This window comes from Perca fluviatilis, chromosome 23, assembly GCF_010015445.1.
Source record: "Perca fluviatilis chromosome 23, GENO_Pfluv_1.0, whole genome shotgun sequence".
Lineage (NCBI taxonomy): Eukaryota > Metazoa > Chordata > Actinopteri > Perciformes > Percidae > Perca > Perca fluviatilis.
In genome coordinates, this window is record NC_053134.1 from 21,731,594 (window position 1) to 21,755,172 (window position 23,579).

The 23,579-nt window shown below is 41.3% G+C and overlaps 1 protein-coding gene across 4 annotated transcripts in view; it reads right to left on the bottom strand.

Annotated features, from left to right (window-relative positions):
• The window catches only part of LOC120553490 (anoctamin-4-like), a 69,062-nt gene extending 47,384 nt beyond the window's left edge, over window positions 1-21,678 (bottom strand). For 2 of the 4 annotated variants that reach the window (XM_039791971.1, XM_039791970.1), the window contains exons 1-3: window positions 21,305-21,678; window positions 16,628-16,702; window positions 2,787-3,011 (exon numbers count right to left, since the gene is read on the bottom strand). In XM_039791971.1, the coding sequence (XP_039647905.1) occupies window positions 2,787-3,011; window positions 16,628-16,702; window positions 21,305-21,530 (526 nt within the window). In that variant the 5' untranslated portion in view covers window positions 21,531-21,678. Of the gene's footprint in view, window positions 1-756; window positions 1,199-2,786; window positions 3,012-16,627; window positions 16,703-21,304 lie in introns of those variants that run through there. The other 2 variants (XM_039791972.1, XM_039791973.1) reach the window with 2 other exon arrangements.
• Window positions 21,679-23,579: the final 1,901 nt, after the last annotated feature.

A 23,579-nucleotide genomic window follows, 5' to 3' on the forward strand; every position in this document is an offset into this window, starting at 1 on the left:
AGTCCCATTAATTGTTATCTTTGCCCTTTTAGACAAAAAAAACAACACACGCACACAACATAGTTCCTTGCATAATACAACCCAGCCGGGAGATGACAGCTCACACTGTGAAGAGAATAAAAGATTGCAGAAGGAAAAGGGAAGAAGAATGGGAGGTGGTGGGGATGTGTGATGTGTTGCAGAGGGGATCGGGTGTCAGTCATTTGTGAGGAGGAATGGTTCGTTCCACCTGGATGCTCCCATCATGCCCTACGGTGGACAGGGAGTGCGTGTGTGTGTGTGTGTGTGTGTGTGTGTGTGTGTGTGTGTGTGTGTGTGTGTGTGTGTGTGTGTTGGGGGGGGTATGTTCTCCCTGACGGAAAGCAGTGGAGATTTGCACAGGCTGACAACCTGCCACACACACACATACACACACACACACACACACACACGCGCACACACACTTCTCACAGAGGCATGACCCATTTCTGTGTCTTACAACTGATGCTGCACAGAAGATGAGAAAGTAGGGTGTATGAAAAAAATTTACATCTGTGATCCAAAGAGAACAGGGGACAGCTCGGAGACAAAATGAGTGTGTGTATGTGTGAAGGTCAAATGCTTACATGGTCACAGGAAAGAGATGAAGCAGCGTGAAGAGGAGTGTGAGTAGGGCACAGCAACACATGAGAGAGAGCACTGCAGCAACAAAAAAAGAGGAGCATCCACTCTGGTGAAGAAGCTGCCTTTGCTTCAAGACAACTTGACAACACTCACCGTGTGAAGGTGAAGAGAGGTAGAGAGGCAGCTTCACCCCTCAGAGGGGAAGAGAGGGAGAGAGGGGGGGCTTCCCAGCAGAGCCGCAGCAGACGCCAAAGCAGCCAGAAGATTTTTCCCCCCCCATACACACACACACACACACATGCAAACACACACGCACGCACACACACACAGCGGTCAGCCCTCCTCCCCCTCGCCAGCCCCAGCATGCAAATGACCTCGCTGAGGAAAGCAAACAAACACGACGTCCCACGAGGGAAACCAGCATCCCCACTTTTCTTACTCCTTCCTTCTCATCACCGCATAGGTCGCTCTGACATCACCATACACGCAAACACACACACACATTCTCCCACACAGACGGATCTGTCATAGTATAGATGCTACGGCCAGAGCTCACAAAAAAAAACTGTCAAAGATCTTCTCTGGAGGAAAAAAACACACAAGCATGAGCAGGATGTTTACAGTGAGAGACAGAGACAGAGAGAGAGAGAGAGAGAGAGAGAGAGAGAGAGAGAGAGGCGCGTGCTGTTCATTGGCATTCTTTACAGTCTTCCCTGGCAGCCAATCAGAGGTTAAACTGCTCTGTCAGCGGCCAATCAGAAAAAAGGGCTGGCTGTGTCAGTGTTGCTGTAGCCCACAACACTGACAGTTGGCACCGATGACAGTCGCAGTTTGTACCTTTTTGATGGAGACTCAAGGGCAGACACCGCACCACACACTTATTAACAAGTTGGTATTAAAGGATAGGCTCATATTTTTTCAAGTCTTCTCTAAAACCATACGAAAATTGGGCATGTGTGAGTTAAAATAGGGCTGTGCAATTAATTGAATTTTAATAGCGATTTCGATTTCGGCTCCTAACGATCACAAAAACAATGTGATTTCAATATTGACCAGAATAATTGTAATTTTTTTACATAATCGAGCAGACTTAGGTTGAACTATTTATTGGTCACTGTAATCATTACTCCTGTCTGTGCTGGCCCTGAAGAGATCCCTTTGTAAATTAATTTCATTATAAGTATATGTATTATATATATATATATATATATATATATATATATATATATATAAATACATATAATTATATATTATATATATATATATATATATATATATATATATATATACAGTATCTCACAAAAGTGAGTACACCCCTCACATTTTAGTAAATATTTCATTATATCTTTTAAATCATCTCTCTATCATCTCTTTATCAGGATGCATAGTATCAGGATATTGCATCTCTTTGGCCTTTGGATTAAATTGGCCCCACATCATCACATACCCTTCACCATACCTAGAGATTGGCATGGTTTAATGTCAGTTAGCCTAATAGCTAGTTTGATTTGCATTGACAGATAATTTTATGGAATCTACCCCATGCCAATCTCTAGGTATGGTGAAGGGTATGTGATGATGTGGGGCTATTTTAATTCCAAAGGCCAAGGGAACTTTATCAGGATGCATAGTATCCTGGATCCATGAAATAACTGGCCTTTAAAAATAAAAATCTGCCTGCCTCTCTGGGAATTTAACATAGGGGTGTACTGACTTTTGTTGCCAGCGGTTTAGACATTAATGGCTGTATATTGTGTTATTTTGAGGGGATTGCACATTTATACTGTTATACAAGCTGTACACTTAATACTTTACATTGTAGCAAAGTGTCATTTCTTCAGTGTTGTCTCATTAAAAGATATAATGAAATATTTACTAAAATGTGAGGGGTGTACTCACTTTGGTGAGATACTGTATATATAATAAAATATATAAATACAGTTTATTAATATCATTATTATTATAAAACAATGCTGCAACCTGTCATATTTTCTTTCTACCGCTTGGTGCAGCTCCCAAACTGTTCAAACACCTATGTCTATATTGTCTCTGCCAAGAGCTCCCCTGACAACATTAATCATATCGACCAGGTCAGAGCTGATCTGAAAAGTATTTTAGTCATTTAAATGTCTATTTGCTGCTCCAGTAAACTGAGGGCTGGTACTGCACTGCAGTCTACGTACTCGTGCTGCTGTCGCAGAGCGTCTCCTGGCTGGCGCTGCAGGTGGGCAGCGGGGTGATGGACAGCGATGCCGGGCAGGACACCGGCTCCAGATACTCGCTGATGGGCGGGACGGTGGAGGCCTCAGAGTGAACGCAGTCCGGACTGGGGAGATTCTGGCCGCTCGCTGGGAAAGGACTCTTCCAGTGGGAGAAGCCGATGGCCACTTGACCCCCGAGATCAAACCCTGTGCAAAGGATAACAATCAGAAGACTGATTGGGAGACATTTATTTTAAACTTTTACTTTGTTTCAACTTTGTTTTATTCTTCTCATACAATTTATCCAACCTCCAACTGTGAATATAACATTATATTATATATTATATAGCATTTATCAGTTTTCACAATGAAAGGTGACACTGAATCATACATGATCGTAGGGGGATTTTGTTGCATCTACTATCAGCAGTGGTGGAATGTAACTAAGTACATTTACTCAAGTACTGTACTTAAGCACAAATTTGAGGTACTTGTACTTTTCTTGAGTCTTTTCTTTTCATGCCACTTTCTACTTCTACTCCGGTACATTTTAGAGAGAAATATACTCAATATACATTACTCTGACAGCTTTAATTATTACTTGACAAATTAAGATTTTTGCACACAAAACACACATTTTAAAATACAATGTTTTATTATAAATGTAACTACCCAACAGTGCATAGGCCTACACTTACGGCTGAAATGATTAAACACAGAACAGTTTGGATCGTTTCCATTTTCTAAAATGTGAGGATTTTTCTGCATTGAGTGCTTTTACTTTTTATAATTTTAAGTACATTTTCCGGATGATACTTGCATACTTTTACTCAAGTAACATTTTCAATGCAGGACTTTTACTTGTAACTGAGTATTTGTTACAGTGTGGTATTAGTACTTTTTACTTAAGTAAAGGATCTGAATACTTCTCCACCACTGACTATCAGGGACCTCTGGCTATTTGCTATGGCTCTTTGTAATGCTGGCAGATCCACAACAATCCAAGGGATCCCGTGAATCTCCTCAGTTATGTTGCCCTCTAGTGGTTAGAAGCTGACACCATCACTGAAACATCCAACTGTCATCAGGCATTACCCAGCATTTTAGTGAGAGTTTCAGCTGCAAGCAAATGTGTTTACAGACAACAACTCAGCACCTGTCCTGTCACTCATATTTACAACTTCTACAAAGTAATAATGATCATATTTTGATGTTAAAATGATCAAATATACAGACTCACATAGAAAAAGTATATTCTTAAAGGTGCCCTGCCGCACGTATTTCATTACTTTGTTTCAAGTTCTACCATGGACTCTGTAACATTTTTTGTGGAAAAATTGGTTACCTTGTTTCAAGCCATTCTAGCGTGGTATAGAAAGTCTGCAGGAAGAATCAGCCATTATTCAACGAGCTAAGCTGCTTGACTCTGATTGGCTAACAGCTAGCCAATGAGAGCCTGGCTATCAGCATCCTTTACCCAGCCCAACTGGGCAAGCTCATGAATAGTAATGAGGTCAGGCAACACCACGTCAGACTGACCAGCTTTTGTAAGTGGCCTGATTTCTCCGCTTATTTCTTTGTGGCTAGAGCTGACAGAGGAGGTAGCAGTTCATTTTCACATTCACGACATAACACAAACACATAGGGACCTGACATATTTCAAAATATACAAGTAAAAATGGTTTTGTGTGGCAGGGCTCCTTTAAGTAAAATCATGTCTTTCTCTGCCACAGGTCACAGTGCAAAAACAGCGTTTCTTTATTGCATCAAGACTCTCCACAGAGTTAAATATTCCATATGTATATACTGTATAAAGTGACCCACTGGGGCAGTTCCACCGTACATATGGAATATGTAACTCTGTGGAGAGATAGTCTCTTCACTCAGAGAACTGAAGTTACCTTGTAACCGTACATTCTGTAACCAGTCTAAGCAGCCAGTAACACAGAAAAACACAAGAACGGCTTAAAGGACAACTGTTGGAGCCAACATTTAGATTTTGATATCAACTTTTATTTTGATGAATTGTGCATAAAAACATTGATACTGAGCGTAAACTAGAAGTTTGTTAATTGATCTTGGTACGTGGCATATCGTCACAGCCTTTTGACAATCAGCTGACTGAGGCAGTAATTGCATCAGCTGGTGTATAAGAGCTTAGCTGTCATCCAGTTTGGCTTCCTTTGGTTTGTAGCCATACGTTTTTTTTGTGACCGCTGAGTCCCGCTCGGAACAGTTAAGTGATTGTGAATTTTTTTACCTTTTATTTTTTTGCTCTGCTGTCAATCCTTGTACGCCATCTGGTAAGGACAGTTCATTATTTGCTTGTGGAAAAGAAAGAAAATGTATCAATATGAAGTTTGAATGATGATAATAAAAGAAGGGGGGGAAATGTGCCAAAAGAAAGAAATTGTGGATTCTGAGTCATGTTTAAGCTCGATGATCAAGGCGCATTCCAAAGGATAAGAAAGGGAAAAAATGTATGTCTGAAAGTTTCTCCTTCAACAATAAGTTATGCTTTTCAATTGTCAGTTCTTTAGGCAGAGGTTTGATGGTGAGTGTGGTTGCATAGGCAGAACTCGCAGGGGGGTCGGAGGGGTCAGGACCTACCCCATCTGAGGGTTGATCCCCCATAAAATATAATTAAATACCACGCTGTGTATTGCAAATAATATAATGATATACACTTAAAATAGTTGTAAGTAGTACAATAATTCACAAAGCAAACAGGACAAAAAATTACATTTTAAGTAGGGCTGGCCAATATATCAATATTATATTGATATCTATTTGAGGCTAGATATCGTCTTAAATTTTGGATATCGTAATATAACACATGCTGTCTGTTCCTGTTTTTTTTTCTGAACTTACCAGACTGTTCTAGCTATCCTATTATTTGCCTTTACCCACTTAGTAATTTTTTCCATGTTACTGATGATCATTTATCTAAAATCTAATTGTGTAAATATTTTGGAAGTACCAATAGTCAACCCTACAATATCGCCGCAATATCGATATCGAGGTATTTGGTCAAAAACATTGTGGCATTTGATTTCCTCCATATCAACCAAGCTCTAATTTTAAGTTTAAAAATATTTTGAGTCCCCCTTCCTTGGCCTCACAGTCGTTTGGTCCACTGGCTGCTTTCCCCCTTCATGTCACCTTCAGCGGCCATTGCAGTTTTAGCCTACAAAAGGTGACTGTCATGCCACGACGACAGTTACGTTTAGGCACCAAAACGACTAATTAATCCTTGTGTTGTCTTCCCACGAACTTGTTGTCCTTCCGGGTTAAAATTTTAAAATGAACTTTTTTTTTGGGAGCAATTTGGTTGAAAGAACCCCATATTTCTGATATAAAATACTTGAATTAAATTTGACCCGAGAACAACACGATTAAGATTAGTAAAAAGATTGTGGTTTGGATTAAAACAACAGTCCCCTTAAAGCGATTCCCGTGAGGAATTCTAAGTAATGACAACAAAACTGTCAGTGCGTCCACATGATACAAGCCTTCAGTGATCGCGCACCACCCCCACCCCTCCTCCACACAGTTGCTGGTAGCCAAGGAGGACACGGAGGAATAAAAAAAAAATTATGGACTCTTCAGAAGAGGTCATTATCTTCAGTTTCTTCGAGTTTCTGCGTGCGAAAGTCGCCAGACGCCACAATCTTCTGAACACAGCCATACTGAGAAATCCAGAGAGAGTTGTGTGGCGCTGATAGTCTTTATTAGCTTTGTAGCAACTCATTTGGCAATGGCTTGAATGTAACGGATGTTCATTAATATCAAAAAGTTATGCACTAAGCTTTAACAAGTCAATGCTACATTAATAAGAGTAGTGAGGCTTTCCTCTGTGTACGCATATCATATACAGGTACAATTTTGGCTGCATTATTTGTGTCCCCTTCAAAAATTGCTCTTGGGAAAGCAGTTATTAGGTGACAGGCCGTAGAGGTCCTCAAGATCCCTCTGACAGAAGAAGAGCAAAGAGCAGCTTTCCTTCTCTGCTTCACGAGGACCCTGCAGACTGCTGAAACAGCTTGGCTCGCCTCCGGCCTTCGATCTTCAGAAGGCTCTCTGTTTCACGAGGCCTCCGAGACTGGCGACCCAGTTTAGCTCCTGGCTGGCAGGTGTCTGAGCTCAGAGTCTCTGGCAGGTTGGTCAAATAAGGCCGTACATTTTGTTTTTCTTCCTCCAAACGAATCAGGGGAAAACTGGAACTGTAAATCATTTTAGGGTACACTCCTAAATGTTTAACCCTTTGAACTCTTATCTTTCCCTTAAATCTTCCCATAGATAAATAGTTTAAAATCCGCTTATTTGTTTCCTTGCTGAGAGTTAAAGTGATGTTTCGGAGTAATTCACCCTAGGGTCCTTTGCACCATGACCTCGAGCCAAACACCCCCCCAGAAGCTTTTTTCACCTGGGTCGAACATTGGGAGAGTTAGCGTAGAGTAGCGTTATCAGCCGAATAGCTTAGCACAGGGGCTAACGGACCCACATTTGTATCTCGTAAATTACCCCATTAATAATGCCCGAAATGATACCAAACGTCTACAAGTAGTACAAATAGGTTATGCTCTCATAAAACGATGGATTGGAAAGTTTGTAAGTACACCAGAAGTTTATGTAAATAACACTTGCCTGCTGGCTTCTGCTCTCTGCTGTTGTTGTTGCTGCTGTAAGACGAGTGCTTAGGGCCGTCTACAAATTACAACACCGAAAAGAGATGCAACAAAAATATTTATTAATTTAACTTTTTTTTTAAAGTAAGTGCTGTAATATAACTAGCAGGAGACAAGTAATAATTGAGGTAAGTTTGGAGACATTACCTTATTTAATCATTGAATTAATAAATATTTTTGTTGTAACTCTTTTCGGTGTAGTAATTTGTAGACGGCCCTAAGCACTCGTCTAACTGCAGGTAGCAGCAGCAGCAACAGAGAGCAGAAGAGAGCAGGCAAGTGTTCATAAACTTCTGGTGTACTTACAAACTTTCCAATCCATCGTTTTATGAGTGCATAACCTATTTGTACTACTGTAGACGTTTGGTATCATTTCGGGCATTATTAGTGGGGTAACTTACGAGATACAAACGTGAGTCCGTTAGCCCCTGCGCTAAGCTATTCAGCTGATAACGCTACTCTAGCTAACTCTCCCAATGTTCGACCCAGGTGAACAAAGCTTCTGGGGGGGTGTTTGGCTCAAGGTCATGGTGCAAAGGACCCTAGGGTGAATTACTCCGAACCATCACTTTAAATGAGAAGATTGGCAGTTAGCCTAGCTTGTCATTTTACTGTACATTTCTGTTTGTGTATAGATTAAACAAGGGAAATGTAGTTTGAGTGTTAATAAGTGAACTTCAAAGGTGCTGGTAGATGTATTTCTGAATACATCTTTGGAAACTTCAAGCTCTTGTCTTAAAAGTTTAAATTAAGTTTTGAGGTTAATTCGCTTACACTGATCTCTCTTAACTTTCCTGGCAGTGTTGTAGTCGAGTCAACAACTTTTGAGTCGGAGTCAAGTCTCGAGTCCCCAGTGTTCGAGTCCGAGTCACCAAAGAAGAGCCCAAGCCCACCAATGCCTAAGTTCGAGTCGGAGTCGAGTCTTGAGTCTCCAGTGTTCATGTTTGAGTCGAAGGCCGAGTCACCAAAGAAGCGTTCTAGTCGAGTCCGAGTCGAGTAACCATAACCTGAGTTCGAGTCCAGGACTTGAGTACTCCATCACTGGCCCCCTGCATGAAACAGTTACAGACTAAATATACTGTACATAGGCCTGTCACGATAATCAATAAATCAATTAATCGCACGATTAAAAAAATTAGCTCGATAATTTTTCCGGCCGCGATAATTTCCATTTGCATGCTTGTTTGTTTTCCATGTCTCTCTCTACCAGAGAGACTGGAGGACCACTCTCGGTTCCTTAGCGTAACGAGGAGTGAACCCTCTTGTCAGTCGCTCGGTCTTTGTGTGGGGGCGGGACTCCAGGCGGAGAGAGAGACAGAGAAACGCTAGTTGAGAGTTGGAGCAGGGTTTCCTGCAGCACTTTGCAGTTAAGGTAATGAAGTATATGAGCGATATCCACCGTGTTACTTGGCGTCCCGTTTTCTCCCTTTCATTTCAAACCACACAGCTGACAACCTGCAGGTGGAGGCAGCGGAGACAGGCCGCCCCCACGAAGCTCCAACCTGCAGAGGAACAGAAGCCGCACCTTCGCCAAAATGAAGACTGAAAAACAGAACTATTTTGGTACAAACATTTACTCGCCATGTGGCAGATAGCCATATAGATAGATTTAATTTATTAATTATATATTCTTTAAATTTAATATTTAGTGTTAAATAATTGTTAAATGTAGTACAGAGTATGTAGTCTGAGAACATACGTGTCACAAACGGCAATTCCAAAACGGTCTAACTATCAGCGTGAAAGACAACATACTAAAGGAGATCAAAGACATATTGTGGATATTTAAAATGTCTTCCAGTTCCAGTGTTAAATATTCTTGAGAAATAAGTGTATTGATCTTTGCATTATTATGCCATTATCATTATATTAGATGCAAATGGTCTCTCAACGACAATATTATCGTTTATCGCAATCATTTCTGGGACAATGTATCGTCCAGCAAAATTTGGTATTGTGACAGGCCTAACTGTACATCAATATTTTATATAAAATCTTTATGACCTATTACACATAGAAGTGTGAAAAGAAACTCCATCCAACTTCCGAGTCCTATTTCATAAATGCTCATGTCCGATTTCATAAATCCTCGAGTCCAAGTCATCCGTGCGCGAGTCCAAGTCAGAGTCCAGGACTGGAGAGCTCCATCACTGTTCCCTGGATTTCCATTATCTGCACATACAGTACAGTATGCTGTGATTTCCTTCTTCTGCTGATTTTCTGCACACTGCCGTTATGTAACACACCGGGGTCAGGTAGGACTAGGGAACGCACTCACTCCCCCAGCCCCACCCCCTGGTTTCCTGTAAAACACAAAGCCCAGCACATTTGGAAGGAACATCAGCAACGAACAAACACAGCCAGATCAATAGCAGAGTAGTGGAGTCTCTGAGCCTCCCAGCTGGCTCCGCACACACGGCACATCTAGCTGGAGGATACATTCTGAAGAAAATGTAGGCTGTACATCTCATCTCAGCTATTTAACAGCCTCAATTTCCCTACAAGAATAAAGGGCTTTTCACATGATGGAGTCGACCGCATTAGGCCGGGTGTCCCCGAAAAATAATGTTTGTGCTGAAGTCAGCACTTGCAACAACTAGAGCACAGTCCCTGAGGGAGATTTATCTAGTGCAACAACTTTTGGCAAGGAGAATCTGACTGCTGCTTGGAAATTCTAGGAAAGAGGATATTCTTTGGTGTGTGTGGATGTTTGCGAACAGGAGTACAGAAAATTATGCAGTAATATTTAGCTTACTTTAAATTGCAAATGCAATACTCCTCACTGTCCAGGCTAAGGATGCACACCAGTGAGACTTGGTCAATGTAGTATATCTTTGAGCTTTCTTTTCCCCCTTTTAAAACTTTGTACCAGTTTGTTCTTGTTTTAGGAATGACATGTTACAGTATATGAAATTATGCTTTTGCGGAAATACACAAATATATATTTGTGAACCTATGCATAGAAGAGTGTTATGGGTAACCGTAGGTGGCCTCCCAAATCTCAACAACACGTAGTTCAGACCCGAGTCTCAAGCAAGCTGATTGGGTGATTCAAAAGTTCTGGTTTGTTTACACTGTCACCAATCAATCAATCAATCAATCAAAATTTATTTATATAGCACCTTAAGAAAACCAGCAGGTATCCAAAGTGCTTAACATCAGAAACACATGGCATACAATAGAAAGAATGAACATAGTCACCAGGTAATACTAATTTCCATTTTGTAATTTCCTCTATATTTTCTTTACATTGTGGTTTGCTAATTGTGACACTGCTTCCAAATGGACACATACGTTATACCCCCAATCCTTAAAAGTATAAAAGAATGTGTACTGTACCTTCGTGGCTTCGCCTACGTGCATCTCGGAGAAGCATAACTCCGGCTTCAGAATGCTGTTTTGGTTCATGTAAAAAGGCTAAAAATCATGGTAGTACAACTTAACATAAGATGCAAGTCAACAAAGGACACAAAATCACAGATAATAGTCAAATCAGGGTAATATGAAGTCTTTCACTTTATTGTTTTAAGTCAATATACCAGCCTTAAAGCCCCAGAAAACTTTTGAAATGCATGCATTTCTCTATATTCCTAAATTCTCATGACTACATAATGAGCGATCAAAGTCCAAGGTTGGGGGGGGGGAAGCATTCTTAAATTATTATTTATGAAGAGTTTAACAATGAAAAACTCTGATGCAGTCCTGATGGAGCTAATTTGCTCTCTGAGTGCTGTGTGGGTTTGATCAGATTTCATTGAGAGAAACAACCCCACAACTGCCATTACATTTGTATTCAAATGCTGCCAAATCCTGATTGGTGCACGGAAATACGTGACATCACAATTTCCCAGTTGTTTCCTAGTGAGAAGGGCACAGACAAAAACTGAAACGCAGAATTCTCTCACATGAAATACTTGAAACTGCATGGTAGAAAACGTTGTTATGGTAGGAGCCCATGACTCACAGTTGGAAGCTGATTAAAAAAAAATAATAATAATAAAAAAAAAAGGTTTTCAGGGCCTTTAAATACAAAGAGGCACAGGGGGACAACATTTTGGGCCCCTCATCCTCACCCTCCAGTACCATAGAGACTAGGGGTGGGAATCCCAGGGTACCTCCCGATACGATGCACAATACATGGCTTACGATACCGATAACATCACGATACAGCAATTCTGCAACAATCAATATATTGCTAGGCAATCCTAATCAGGATGCAATTTGCCGGGGGGGATGCGTGGGATTTCCCCCTTTCTGGTCGACATATGCCTGCCTCTGCTGAATATGTCTATAATGTCATAGACTGATAAAATCTGAGCAGCAGTTGCTGGTTGTATTTAGCTGCTACAGAGCTGCGGGACGCCGGCTACCAGCAGCAGTTGAATAGCAGTGACTGTGAGCCGGCTACAGGCACCGCTAGATGACACTCCTTTCAGGGGCCATGGTAGTGGAGGTTAGCCAGAAAAAGTGAGCGTCATGCGGCGCTGACAGTTAAGTTTAGGCACCAAAACGACTAGTTAAGTTTAGGAAAAAGCGTATCGTTCCGAAGAAGGACTACGACATATTGCTGTATTTGTATAATTAATCTCACATCTACCATAGACGCAAGGTCGTGGATTTCAGACTTTCAGAAATGGCCGACAGACTGTTGACGGAGTGATTTTGGAACTCTAAAATGCATGGTCTGTACAGAAACGTGTTCCAGGTACGTATAGTGTAACCCAATTCAAAAGAAGACATTAAATACTGCAATAAGCCAACAGTCCTCAACATCCCATGAAAGTCACCTGAAATGGCGGGAGGGGGAGGAGGTGGTAATCCACACCTGGCATGTATCCGAACAACCTCCAAAACTCACGGTGCACGCAGCCTTTTCGGGCATAGTGTGTTCTAAGCAATATGTATGTCGCAGTCATCAGAAAAAAAGCGCCCGCGTTGCTCTCTGAGGAGAGCGAGGCCCAGATATGTAGCACTTCCACTTCCTGACACCTTCAGAGGTAAGACAACAAATGCAGGTGCAGGTATCTGGGCCACACGCTGCACTGTGCAATAACAAGTTTTCAGCTGAGTGTCTACAATAATCAGAGAGAGACTTGCCGTGGAAGACCTTTAGGTGGATGCAGGGCTGGTGTGATGGGGAAAAAAGAAATGTAGAGTATTTTATGTTTCCATTGTGTCTGAGTGTGTTTCAACACTAAATGTGCTTCTGTCAGCTGATGCAGGAGTTGCAGTTAGGGCTGGGCGATGTAAAGAAAATCAAACCTCACGATATTCTTGACCAAAGACCTTGATGTGGATATTGCCACAATATTGTAGGGTTGACAACTGGTGCTTTCACAAAATATTTTCACAAGAAGATTTTTAGATGAATGATAATCAATAACATTGATTTATTTATCAAGTGTGTAAAGGCAAATAATAGAACAGCTAGAACAGTCTGGTAAGAATGATCAGAAAATGACATCACCTTACTGTAATGCAGCCTTTAAAACCAGGAAAAGTCACATTAGCCCACGATATTACGATATCGTAAATTTCAGATGATATCTAGCCTCATATATCGACATAGTATCGAGATATTGCCCAGGCCTAGTTGTAGTTGCATGAAATAGCAAGATGGATTCTTTATCCTGCAGTATCTTCTTGGTGTTAATGGAATAGAAACATCGTCTGACAGCTGACAAATTGACACAAATTCAAACAAGAACTGCAAGCAGTTATGACGGGGTAAGTCTGTATCGACGACGTTTCACTTCCGGGATTGCTCTGTTGCCTGCCGGAAATTCCCTCATTCTGGCCGGATATCCATCACTTTCCGCTTTCTTTGTGCTGGCGTTCTAAACTCTGGCGGATTTCTGAGGACTCTGGTTAACTGCTCCTCAGATCTCTGCAGGGTAAATCCAGACAGCTAGCTAGACTATCTGTCCAATCTGAGTTTTCTAAAACAACTTTTAAACGTACACATGTTCCACCAAAACAAGTTCCTTCCCGAGGCTATTTTGCAGAGGCACCGTGGCTCCATCTGGCGCTTAGCACCGCCCAAGACGATAGTCATTGGTTTAAAGAAATTCCACTAAACCAGAGCACGTTTTTCTCCCATCCCGGAATGCTGTGTAGACTTCCTCCGCAGCGTTGTGGAGGAAGGTCTGGCAATGCGAGACTATGACGGGGGTCAAAGCCTCCCATGCGAGTCCCTCCTGGCGACAAAGTCAGACCCAAAGCATGACAACGGCGAGGCAAGCGTCAGGGAATATTGCAACCTTGAGCTGCAGGTCTGTAGTAAATTTAAAGTCATATTTTAAAAACAGAAAGGTGCAGGAACAATCATTCAAAATGCGTGGTTTTTGGAATATAGAAACCAAGACTCTTTAGCTGACAATAAATCTCAGCACAACCCCTAAGAAACATACTCCTACAATACAGTTACTGGCTGAGACATGACATAATTTCCAATTGTCATGTTTCCATCTAATTGTCAAGTAAATTTTAAGCGAACTTTTAAAATGTCGCAAAAAAGAATAAAAAAATAACGCTAATTAGAAGCGTTTCCATCAGTTTAGAGCAAATAAACTAGACTATGCAAAGCGTAGTTTCATCACAAGTTGACGTTAAGCATGGTTGTAGATTGCAAACCGGCTTGCTAAATCAAAGCGTTTAGAAGCTAAGTTCTTTGGCTAAATGGAGACAGGTAGCACCGCTATAGCCTAGCATACCGGGACTATAGTCATGTGAGTTGCATGTTCGCATGTTCGGCAAAGCTGTTTCCATCTCCCATTTTGCGCATTAACTCTTTTTTGAAAAAGGCAAAAACCCACCTCAAGCGAGCGTAAAAACCTTTTTCCGAATTTTGCCGTTTCCATCAACTTTTCCTAATGCTATACTTCAAAATGCGCATCAAAATATGTTGATGGAAACATGAGTACTGACACACAGAAACTGTTCCAGTGATCGGTCGTATTGTAAAAGTTTCAGCATGGTGCATTTGATTGTTTTTCATGTCATCCTTCACTGACTCTGCCTCGGGGTGAAGATTAGCTCTGTCTATCAGCTGCACAACTGCAGTAAATTCCTGCGACAATGAAGCAGGGTGGGAGTTTCGAATTTTTAAGAACCTACATGATGCTGACTGGTATTTTCCCTTTCAAACAAAGGCCAGGGCCGTTAAATCACAGGCGGCACACTAACTTTTTGACGTGAGTCTCAACGGTCCAAAGCTCTCCCTCAGCACTTCATTAGTTTTTGTTATTTTTTTTATTTAGCACAGAGAGAAGAGAGGAACACCTGCATGCAGCAGCAACAGCCTCAGCTGAACCCAAAGTCTCAACTGTCACAGCATTCAGCTTACAGCCTCTCACACTAACCAGGCTGTAATATTCATCGAAAAAATGTCAAAAGGCAAGGTCTGAACATTGCAAATAGCAGGAGGTTGCAGTTTTGTGACAGACGGGGAAATGATTTCAGACGGCTTCGTCAACAACGCACTATTTCCTGTCAACGGCCCCTGACGTACAAACAAAGTAACATGTCAGGGGAAATCTTTAATTTTCCTACTGCTTAGCCCATTCAACATTTAAGTCCCCCTGGCATGCTGTCAGTAAGCTCGGAAATTGATACAGCAGCATACTGTACTGCAGCAAGTTCTGTAAAATAATATCACACAGTGGACATTTTGACTCGTAGGGAAAGCACAGGTGTGACTAATGATATCACATTGGCTCTGTTCTGTTTAAGTGTCCCAGTAAGCCATGACAGTGAGCCAACATGAACAATACGAGGACCCTGAAACTGAAAATCCGTCTTGTCAAGCTTCAAGTAATGCGTTTGTGTCTGAACTACCAGCTAACTGGACCAATTAGCATCTTGTGAGGAGCTACTGGCAGCTACGGGCGTCGTTTAGGTGCGTGTGACGGCCGCAACTGTTCAAAACAACAATGGCGGCCGTGACAAGACAGATGGTTCATCCAATCACCTGCCAGCTCTTTTTTTTTTTATATATGTACCTCGTCATTTTCCAAAGCCATGGAAATCAGTGGACACAATTTTTTGAGCGTCACAACCCCCGCAAAATCAGTCGGAGGCTGTATCGGCCTGCGTTTTGAAAGCTAGAAAGAAGATAGTGGTATCATATGAAAATAAGCAATCCATTTGGTTCCACCCTTGTCATGCTAGCTTGTTAGAAAGAGGGCTAAATAATGCTCCAAAGTTTTTGTTGAGGGGAAAAAACTTTCATGTCCAATTTTCAAAGGGGCCCGTTGACCTCTGACCTCCAGATATCTGAATGAAAATGGTTCTATGGGTATCCACGAGTCATCCCTTTACAGACACGCCCTCTTTATGATAATCAAATGCAGTTGTTCCTCGGCAGCTATCGTGTTGTACAGTTTTTTAGGCATTCTATTATCAAATGGCTTAAAAAGAAATGCTAATAGCTTCCATCAATGGTTGAAAAAATCTCCCCTAGGGGTCATGACCCCCCTTGGTATGGGCTGAGCCCTGAATGTTTGCAACGTCTGGCTCCACCCCTGCTCCACACCTCCAGAATATAAGATTTTCCAGTTAAAATTCTAGCAGCAGTTATCATTTTAAACAAATCTTTCAATGGTGTTGCAAACAGTATATGTATATTTAGTCAATGGCCTTTCTATCACTGCACCAGGCTAAACTGTCTTAACTGGAAATAAACTCTTCTTTGATTGAGTTGATAATGGTAAGTTTGCCTCTTTTTCTGACAGGCACAAAAATGTCACTTATGTTATGTAAATCTGTTTGAAAGTGATATGTCCTTTAGTGACAGGCTATGTCCACTGCTGTGTGGCCAATTTTGGTTTGGAAAGTTAAATTGCTGCCTCTGACAGAAACGACCAAATCCTTGCCTAACCATTCCAGGTATTCTGCTAGGAAAACATAATGTGCAACCCACATTGAACTACAATGGTAAAAATAGTAAATTACTTGCTACAATTATTATGAAACTAACATAAATACACCATATTAAGAAAGTTATCATCATATAGCGCTTTCATTTTGAAGTATTAGGTACAAACTTATACTGTCCAGATATAAGACAATAGCGAAACATGCAAAGCATTTTCTTCTTGAACAGAAAACGCTCAGTCTTGAACAAAGTGCACTTACCAATGGTGATCTGACTGACACAGCTGTAGAAGGTTCCTGAAGAGGCATTGTAGCTGCTACTGCTGGGCTCACGGTCTATGACAGGTGGAGAGATAATACATAAGGTATAGTATGGCATCAGATACACTCTTTTATCCAAAGAACTTACAACAAAGACATGGATTTTTAGGTGACCGCTATAGTTTGAGAACTTTTAAGGCTCATTTATGCTCAACGTTAGATTCGTATACGGAGGAAATCTTCAGTTCGTACTCTGCATTCATTTTGGCCATATTTGTGCACGTTTTATGAAAGCTTATGGATATAAATGAAACAGAGCAGTACCACCAGAAATTGTCGGGGCAGTGTAGCCAATAGTTCAAGCGAGACACAACCGTAGCACACGGCAAAGATATAAAAAAAAAATGGCGGAGCTAGGAGAGTTGGTCAGAAATGTTAAACATCTATACTTACTTCGCCTGGGCACAGGTACAAACAGCAGAACAGCTAGCTGGAGACTGGACAGGAAGTAAATGTAAGACCCATTTGTTAGAGCCCTCTAGTGGAGTGGAATATTGCTTAACATCCATGCCAAAGTAAAGGACACACAGAAGTATGTGGGCAGTTACAGACACTAGGGGTGTAAATCACACAATTTATCACGAAACAGTATTACATTGATTCTTCTTAGAAATTAAAGGCGCATCTTAAAGATCACGATATGTATCGATATTTTCACTGTGTCAATAATATTGGATTGTTGAGGATTGAACCGATATATCGATCCAGATCAATGTATCGTTAAGGGTTACATCATTTGAAATGGACATATCAAGTTGAATGTGTAACACAAATGAGCCTTTACAGCCATTGCTTTTGGAATGGATGTGTATAGCAAAAAAGTTTTTTCTGGGTCTCAGAGTATTCTTCAGTTCCAAATGTGTCCACGAAGCCTAGTGCTGTTCCTGGGGGCTTAAGAAAAACCATGACCCTGCAGTGTTACAGGAATGAAACCTCTAATCCTGCAATGTTAGTGCCCTGCTCCACACATCGAACTACACAAGGGGAAAAAAACTCTTGACCTTGGCAGAGGTAAGGGAATAAAATCCATAAGTCTGGCAGCTTTAGTGCCTATTATCTACCAATTTATGATGGGAATGAAATCATCCACCGTGAATAAAATTCATAACACTAGCAATGTTATGAGAACGAGCCTGTAACCCTGGAAGACTTACAGAAAGAAAACCCTTCACTAACCCTGACAGTCTTAACGGAATGATGCCTCAAATCATGCAAGAGTTAGTTTGTCGCTTACTGATCTGGTTCCAATTTAGAGAAGCTGCTACCAAAGAATTTTAACCAGTATAGCTTTTTTTTTAAATGGCTTAAACGATTAATCGATTATCACAATAGTTGCCGTTTGATTTTCTGACGATCACCTAATCAATTAATCGTTGCATTTTTACTAATAGCCACTGCTAAGTTAACTTAAAAGCTGCATTCGTTGATTTTGAACGTTGGTACCTGTTAGATAACAGACGCGGAACAACATTTGGATTCATTTGGAGTTGTTTCTGACCCCCTAGTGTATCAAAGTCCAATATTCACTTTCCTTGTGGGCTTTTGTTGGTCTCCATTAGGGCTTTGACTCCGAACTTCGTTATTCGAATATCATTCGAATATTTAAAAAAATAATGATATTCGAACGAATATTAGGCAGCCCTTAATATTCGAACCTGTTATGGGCATTGCGTTGCATTCCCCCCTAATTCTCAAAGAAGGCAAAAGACTGGCTTGCCCAGGGCCCAGCGGCGTCTTTCTCCCGTTGCGTGCCGCTGTCTACACCGGCCCCCGCACCCTGTCCCTTCTCCCCTTTCTACCTGCCTGCTCAGTACTGGCGCCTCTTTTTTTTATTTTTTTTTTTTATTTTTACAGAAAGTCGCTGTCTTTTCTAAAGAAAGTCGCCAGATTTGTCGCTAAGAAAAAGTTGCTAAGGGGGTCTGAAAAGTCGCTAAGTTGGCAACACTGCCCACACACACACACACACACACGCCAAACATCAGACCATTTACGTAGGCTACGGTGAAAGCTCCGAACGTCCTGTGGAAGGAGTAATGTTTGTGTTTAATCCAAACTGAAGGCATTTAATGGTCAAAATAGTATTAATAAATATTCAAATATATTCAAATATTAATATTAATAAACAAACGAACTTCGAATATTTTTGGGCAAAAGTCAAAGCCCTAGTCTCCATCAACTCCTTAAGCTTGATTTATGGTTCTGCGGAGGCTACATGCAGAGCTTTCGCCGTAGCCTACATAGCCTGAAGTTTATCAAGCCGGCATGTGTGTGTGTGCGTGTGGCATGTGTGGTAGAGCTAGTGAGAGAGTGACAGTGATTAGCTTCAGAGCGAGTCGCGACTCTAGAGTGATAGTGAGAGAAACATAGTGTCTCCCCTGTGCTTTCTGACCACGGTGGGAAACCTTTAGCAGGAAAAGTTAACCCTCTCCTTGATTTCATGTTGTTTATGGAGAAGGAGAACCAGGAAATGAGTCGGGGGGTGAATGCAACGCTACCAAGCCACAAACGAGTTCGTGCATCGCCGCGACGTGTAGTTACATTTTTCGAGAGGTGCACATCAGGCTACGGTGTAGGGTCGTAGATTTAACGCAGAAGCATAAATCCCGCTTTAGGAGCCATATGTGGCTCTTTAGCTGCTAAATGCTCCACTATTTTCACCAGCTAGTTGTTTACTTTGCTGTTTGGTGTTGGGCAGGTAGCGTAGCGTACATTTGCATTTTTTAGAAGATGTTGGCTGTTGCGACCGGCGACTGGGTTGAAAAGAGCGGTGAAACCGAACCAAAGCATTAACGCTGCAGTCCGTCGAACCAAAACAATGAGCTGAAAGACACTAAAATGATTCGTCCAACGGAGGGGAAAAGCAAATTTGAGTGATCATTTTCTGTGGGTTTGACGTTACAAGCGACACCTTTCACATTACAAACTGTCATTTGATCCTTTTTTAAGATGGACATTTTCAAAAGTGCAGCTTTAAGATCTGAAATAAGGTCAGACCAAGCTGCATATAAACAGACTTGCGTGCCATGTTCATTGCCATCATGGAAACTTAGTTACTCGACAGCAATGTACAGTAAATAAACAGCGACGAATTATTTGAATGACTTATTGAGAAACTCTGCTTGCCATCAGGTTCCAGTGATAGCAAGAAACTAAAGAGCTAATTTGGAACGCCAAGTTATCAAGGGAGATAGAGGTTAAATGATTAATCTGCCTCAGCAGAGGAAATGACTTTCTATGGCACTGCAGTCACTTCTTCAAGGTACTGCCTAACACTTTTGCATTTGACTCAGAAATGAATATAAATGCCTCTGCTCACTTAGCAATTTAGAGAACTTTTGTAGAAAACTCTCATTTCCTCATTCGCTAATCTAACACCTACTGCCGTGTCAAAGAAGAGCAACTGCAGCCGAGCGTAGACATTCATCACTGACTGGGAGGCTTTTCAGCGAAAGCTCGCACATTTGCTTCCATGTTTAGAGATAAAGCTGCATCTGTATCATTTATAACCAAAGTTATGGGAAGTCAGCACACAGACTCGGCAAACTATATCACCCTCTGAGCAGCTTCCAGTGGCGTTTTAATCAGACGCCGCTTTCAAAAATGTTAACATTTAAGCTTTGTGTACAAAGCATAGGCGGTACAAAGTCATTTCATTCACAATGAGGTTCATTCACAATCTTAAATGACTGCAGCAACTTCGCTGGTTAATAGATAGGCTGCTGTTTTGTCGTGAGCAGCAGGTAAGAAGCAATATACTATGATGCGGCAGCAGTTCCTCTCAATGATCTTTTCACCTATAGGCAGTTGTAATTTGAGAATAAAGAGCACTTGTGCATATATCTGTGTTTGTGTGTGTCCCAAACACACACTGAAGAACCTTCAAGTTATGTCGACCTTACACCAAACATCTTTTGTTGGGGCGCGCTCCCATCATCTCAATCGTTTGGTGTAAGGTGGTCATAAAACTCAGTCCGGGGTGTCTTAAGTCGGTCTTTGTCCAGTCTTGACGTTCTGCCAAAATCAAACGTGTTTGATATTATCCTTTTGAGTTTTAAGTCTTGGTTGTAAAATCTTATAGTCTGTAAAGCAAAAACTCAGTGACATTATGACAGATTGTCTTCAGATGTGAGATGGTGTGAGACTTTTCAAAGTCTTTTCAGAGTCTTTTCAGACTCTTCTATCGTATAGTGGCATTAGAAGTTGTCATGGGAAATTAACGATAACTCAAATTCCCAGTGCACCCATTTGAAATAGCTCATGAAAACGAACATGACTGTCCAAGGGGCTTTAACTCCGGCCTAAAAGTTAAATATTACTAAATTAATCTATTTTGCTTAGGGACCCTGTGGTCCCCTTAAACCAATTTGATAACATCTGCCATACAAGTAGTTTATTTATGTTGTATACACATATACATATACATATAACTCATTAAGGTAGGTGCTCCATTAATTCTTTATATGAGAATACAAAAGTCTTGAGTTGTCCCAAGCAGTTATTTGGAGCATATTGGAGCACCACACCCTCATGTCAGCCCACACTCAACAGCGAAATTGGGGGGAAACTGATGATGCAATATCATATGTTACTGTACGCTACATATAGGGCCGCCGTTACCTGCGGATCCGGTGGAGAAGCGCGGCGCGATGGCGCGGCGAGGACTGCGCGGACTCCCCGGACAAACCCGCACCAGCTCCTCTTGACACTGCAAACAGATGACCTGGTTTTCCGGATTGTCCGCGACCTTGCTGCAGCCTGTGTGCTCTCCCCCGGCCTGGATCTTCATCCCGGCGCTGATCTGACGGACCAGTCGCATGTCTGCTCCTGCCTCATGCTCCAGCATCCTCCGTCCTCACCGGCCGGCGGTCATTCAGTCACACGCATTACGCATGGCTTCGGCGTGTGAAGGCAACAACTTCTCCTGTATGCACCCCTAAAGCATCCTTAAACTCCACCCACTGCACTTGAATTCAAGCGCTGTTGTGTTTTTCTCAAATGCTGCTGCCCGCACTAGCTCACCACCTCCGCTCCATCATGTCTCTCTCTCTCAACGCTCGTGTCGGCTTTGATGTTGCGGTCTTTACGCACGAATGCAGGCGTGGCCGTTTCACGTGGTTGCTTAGGGTCGCAGTGTTAAGTTCCTGTGGGAATATAGGCTAAGTGGTACCAAGATAAAGAAGTCATTAAATAAGGTTAAGTACCAATGGGACTCTGTAAATCCCACATGGATTATTACTGTAATATCAATTTAATGAAAACGCAACCAAGTAGTTATGAGTCGCTGGAAGTTCGCTGGAAGACAGTATAGAGACAGACAAGGGCGTAACTTTGGGTTCAACGTTGCTGGGGTTGAGATCTCCTCTTTTGAGTAAAATTGAAATTTTGAGCTTCAAACATTTAATTTCCTGCATTCTGGTGAATTTTTCTGCAACAATTTGTGTGCCTTCTCTGCATCCAGTTATGGTGCAATTGTCTTTATTTATGGAAAAGGAAATTATAATAGGTTTTCGGGCTGGGTTGCACTGGCCAGTTTTGATTATTGGGAGGGACAAACCCCTATCTCAGCTTTGTCTCAAAGAGAAACTCCTACGCTCACTACGTTAGCTCACTTACAGCTACCTAACTTAATCATTGTTCAAACTATAGATAGCTTACAACCTGCCCTTCATGTCTCTCTAACACAGAGAGAAAGGTCTCTGAGACTGCTTGTGCTTAAACACGATACACTTAATTAAACACTGAACCCATTGTTTATTGAATAACCACCCATATTGAAACATGATTGATAGTGAATCCTGCTAAACTTATGTTACTTAGAAAGAAATGAATACATGTGTGGGACCTGTAAAATATCTGGATCCCAAAGTAAAATGACATTTGTCTGATTTATTGATTATAAGACACACGTTACAAGACGTAAACTTAACAAAACATTATCTAATAAAATATTTACAATAAGAGTGTACATTTTCCTACCACAGTTACTTGGCTCGTTTCAAGTCACATCCTTAAAGAGTATAGTCACAAGAAACAAGTCACAAGGGGGGAAAAAGCTTTTAAAGGTCCCATATTATGCTCATTTTTAGGTTCATACTTATATATTGGGTTTCTACTACAACATTTTTACATGCTTTAATGTTCAAAAAACACATTATTTTTCTGATACGGTCTGTCTGACTATACCTGTATTCACCCTCTGTCTGAAACGCTCCGTTTTAGCGCTTTTCCTGAAAAAGCCCAATCTGTTCTGATTGGTCAGTGTTTCCGGGTCTTTCCCATCTGCACTCTCGGAGTCTCTGCACCGTCATTGCAGCCGGGGGAATGACTGTAACTGCACTGTAGCAGCACTTTCTACCTATATGTAGTATAGTTGTGACATCACAACTGTACGGAAGTCCTGACAGCTGGTTTACAGGAAGGACATAATGCTTTTATTTTGGTATTCTCCTGTTGTTTTTTCATTCTGGCAGCAGGTGGCAGATTTGCTGGCTGAACAGGCAATCCTGTTACCTTTAACCCCTTGCAATATTATTTGGGGTTTTCAAGAAGACCGAGAATGTTATTGCATATTAGTTTAATTCTTGGCCAAATTTATATATTGAAATCCACAAAAGAATTAGTATTATGAATTATTATCGTATTTATTTTTTGGTACCTGAAATGAGGTAGAAAGCTTTTTTTATTGTGTTTAAATGATATGCATTTAACATTTATGTTAATGTGTGTGTGTGTGTGTGTGTGTGTGTATATATATAAAATATACTGTATGTTTGTTTATTTATATTTTTGTATTATTTTTATGTATAATAAAGGAAAACTTTGTTGGCATCCAGGTGCTACAGGCCTGTTTTACATGATGTGACGCCTGTTTTTGACTTCCTTAAGGCCTTTG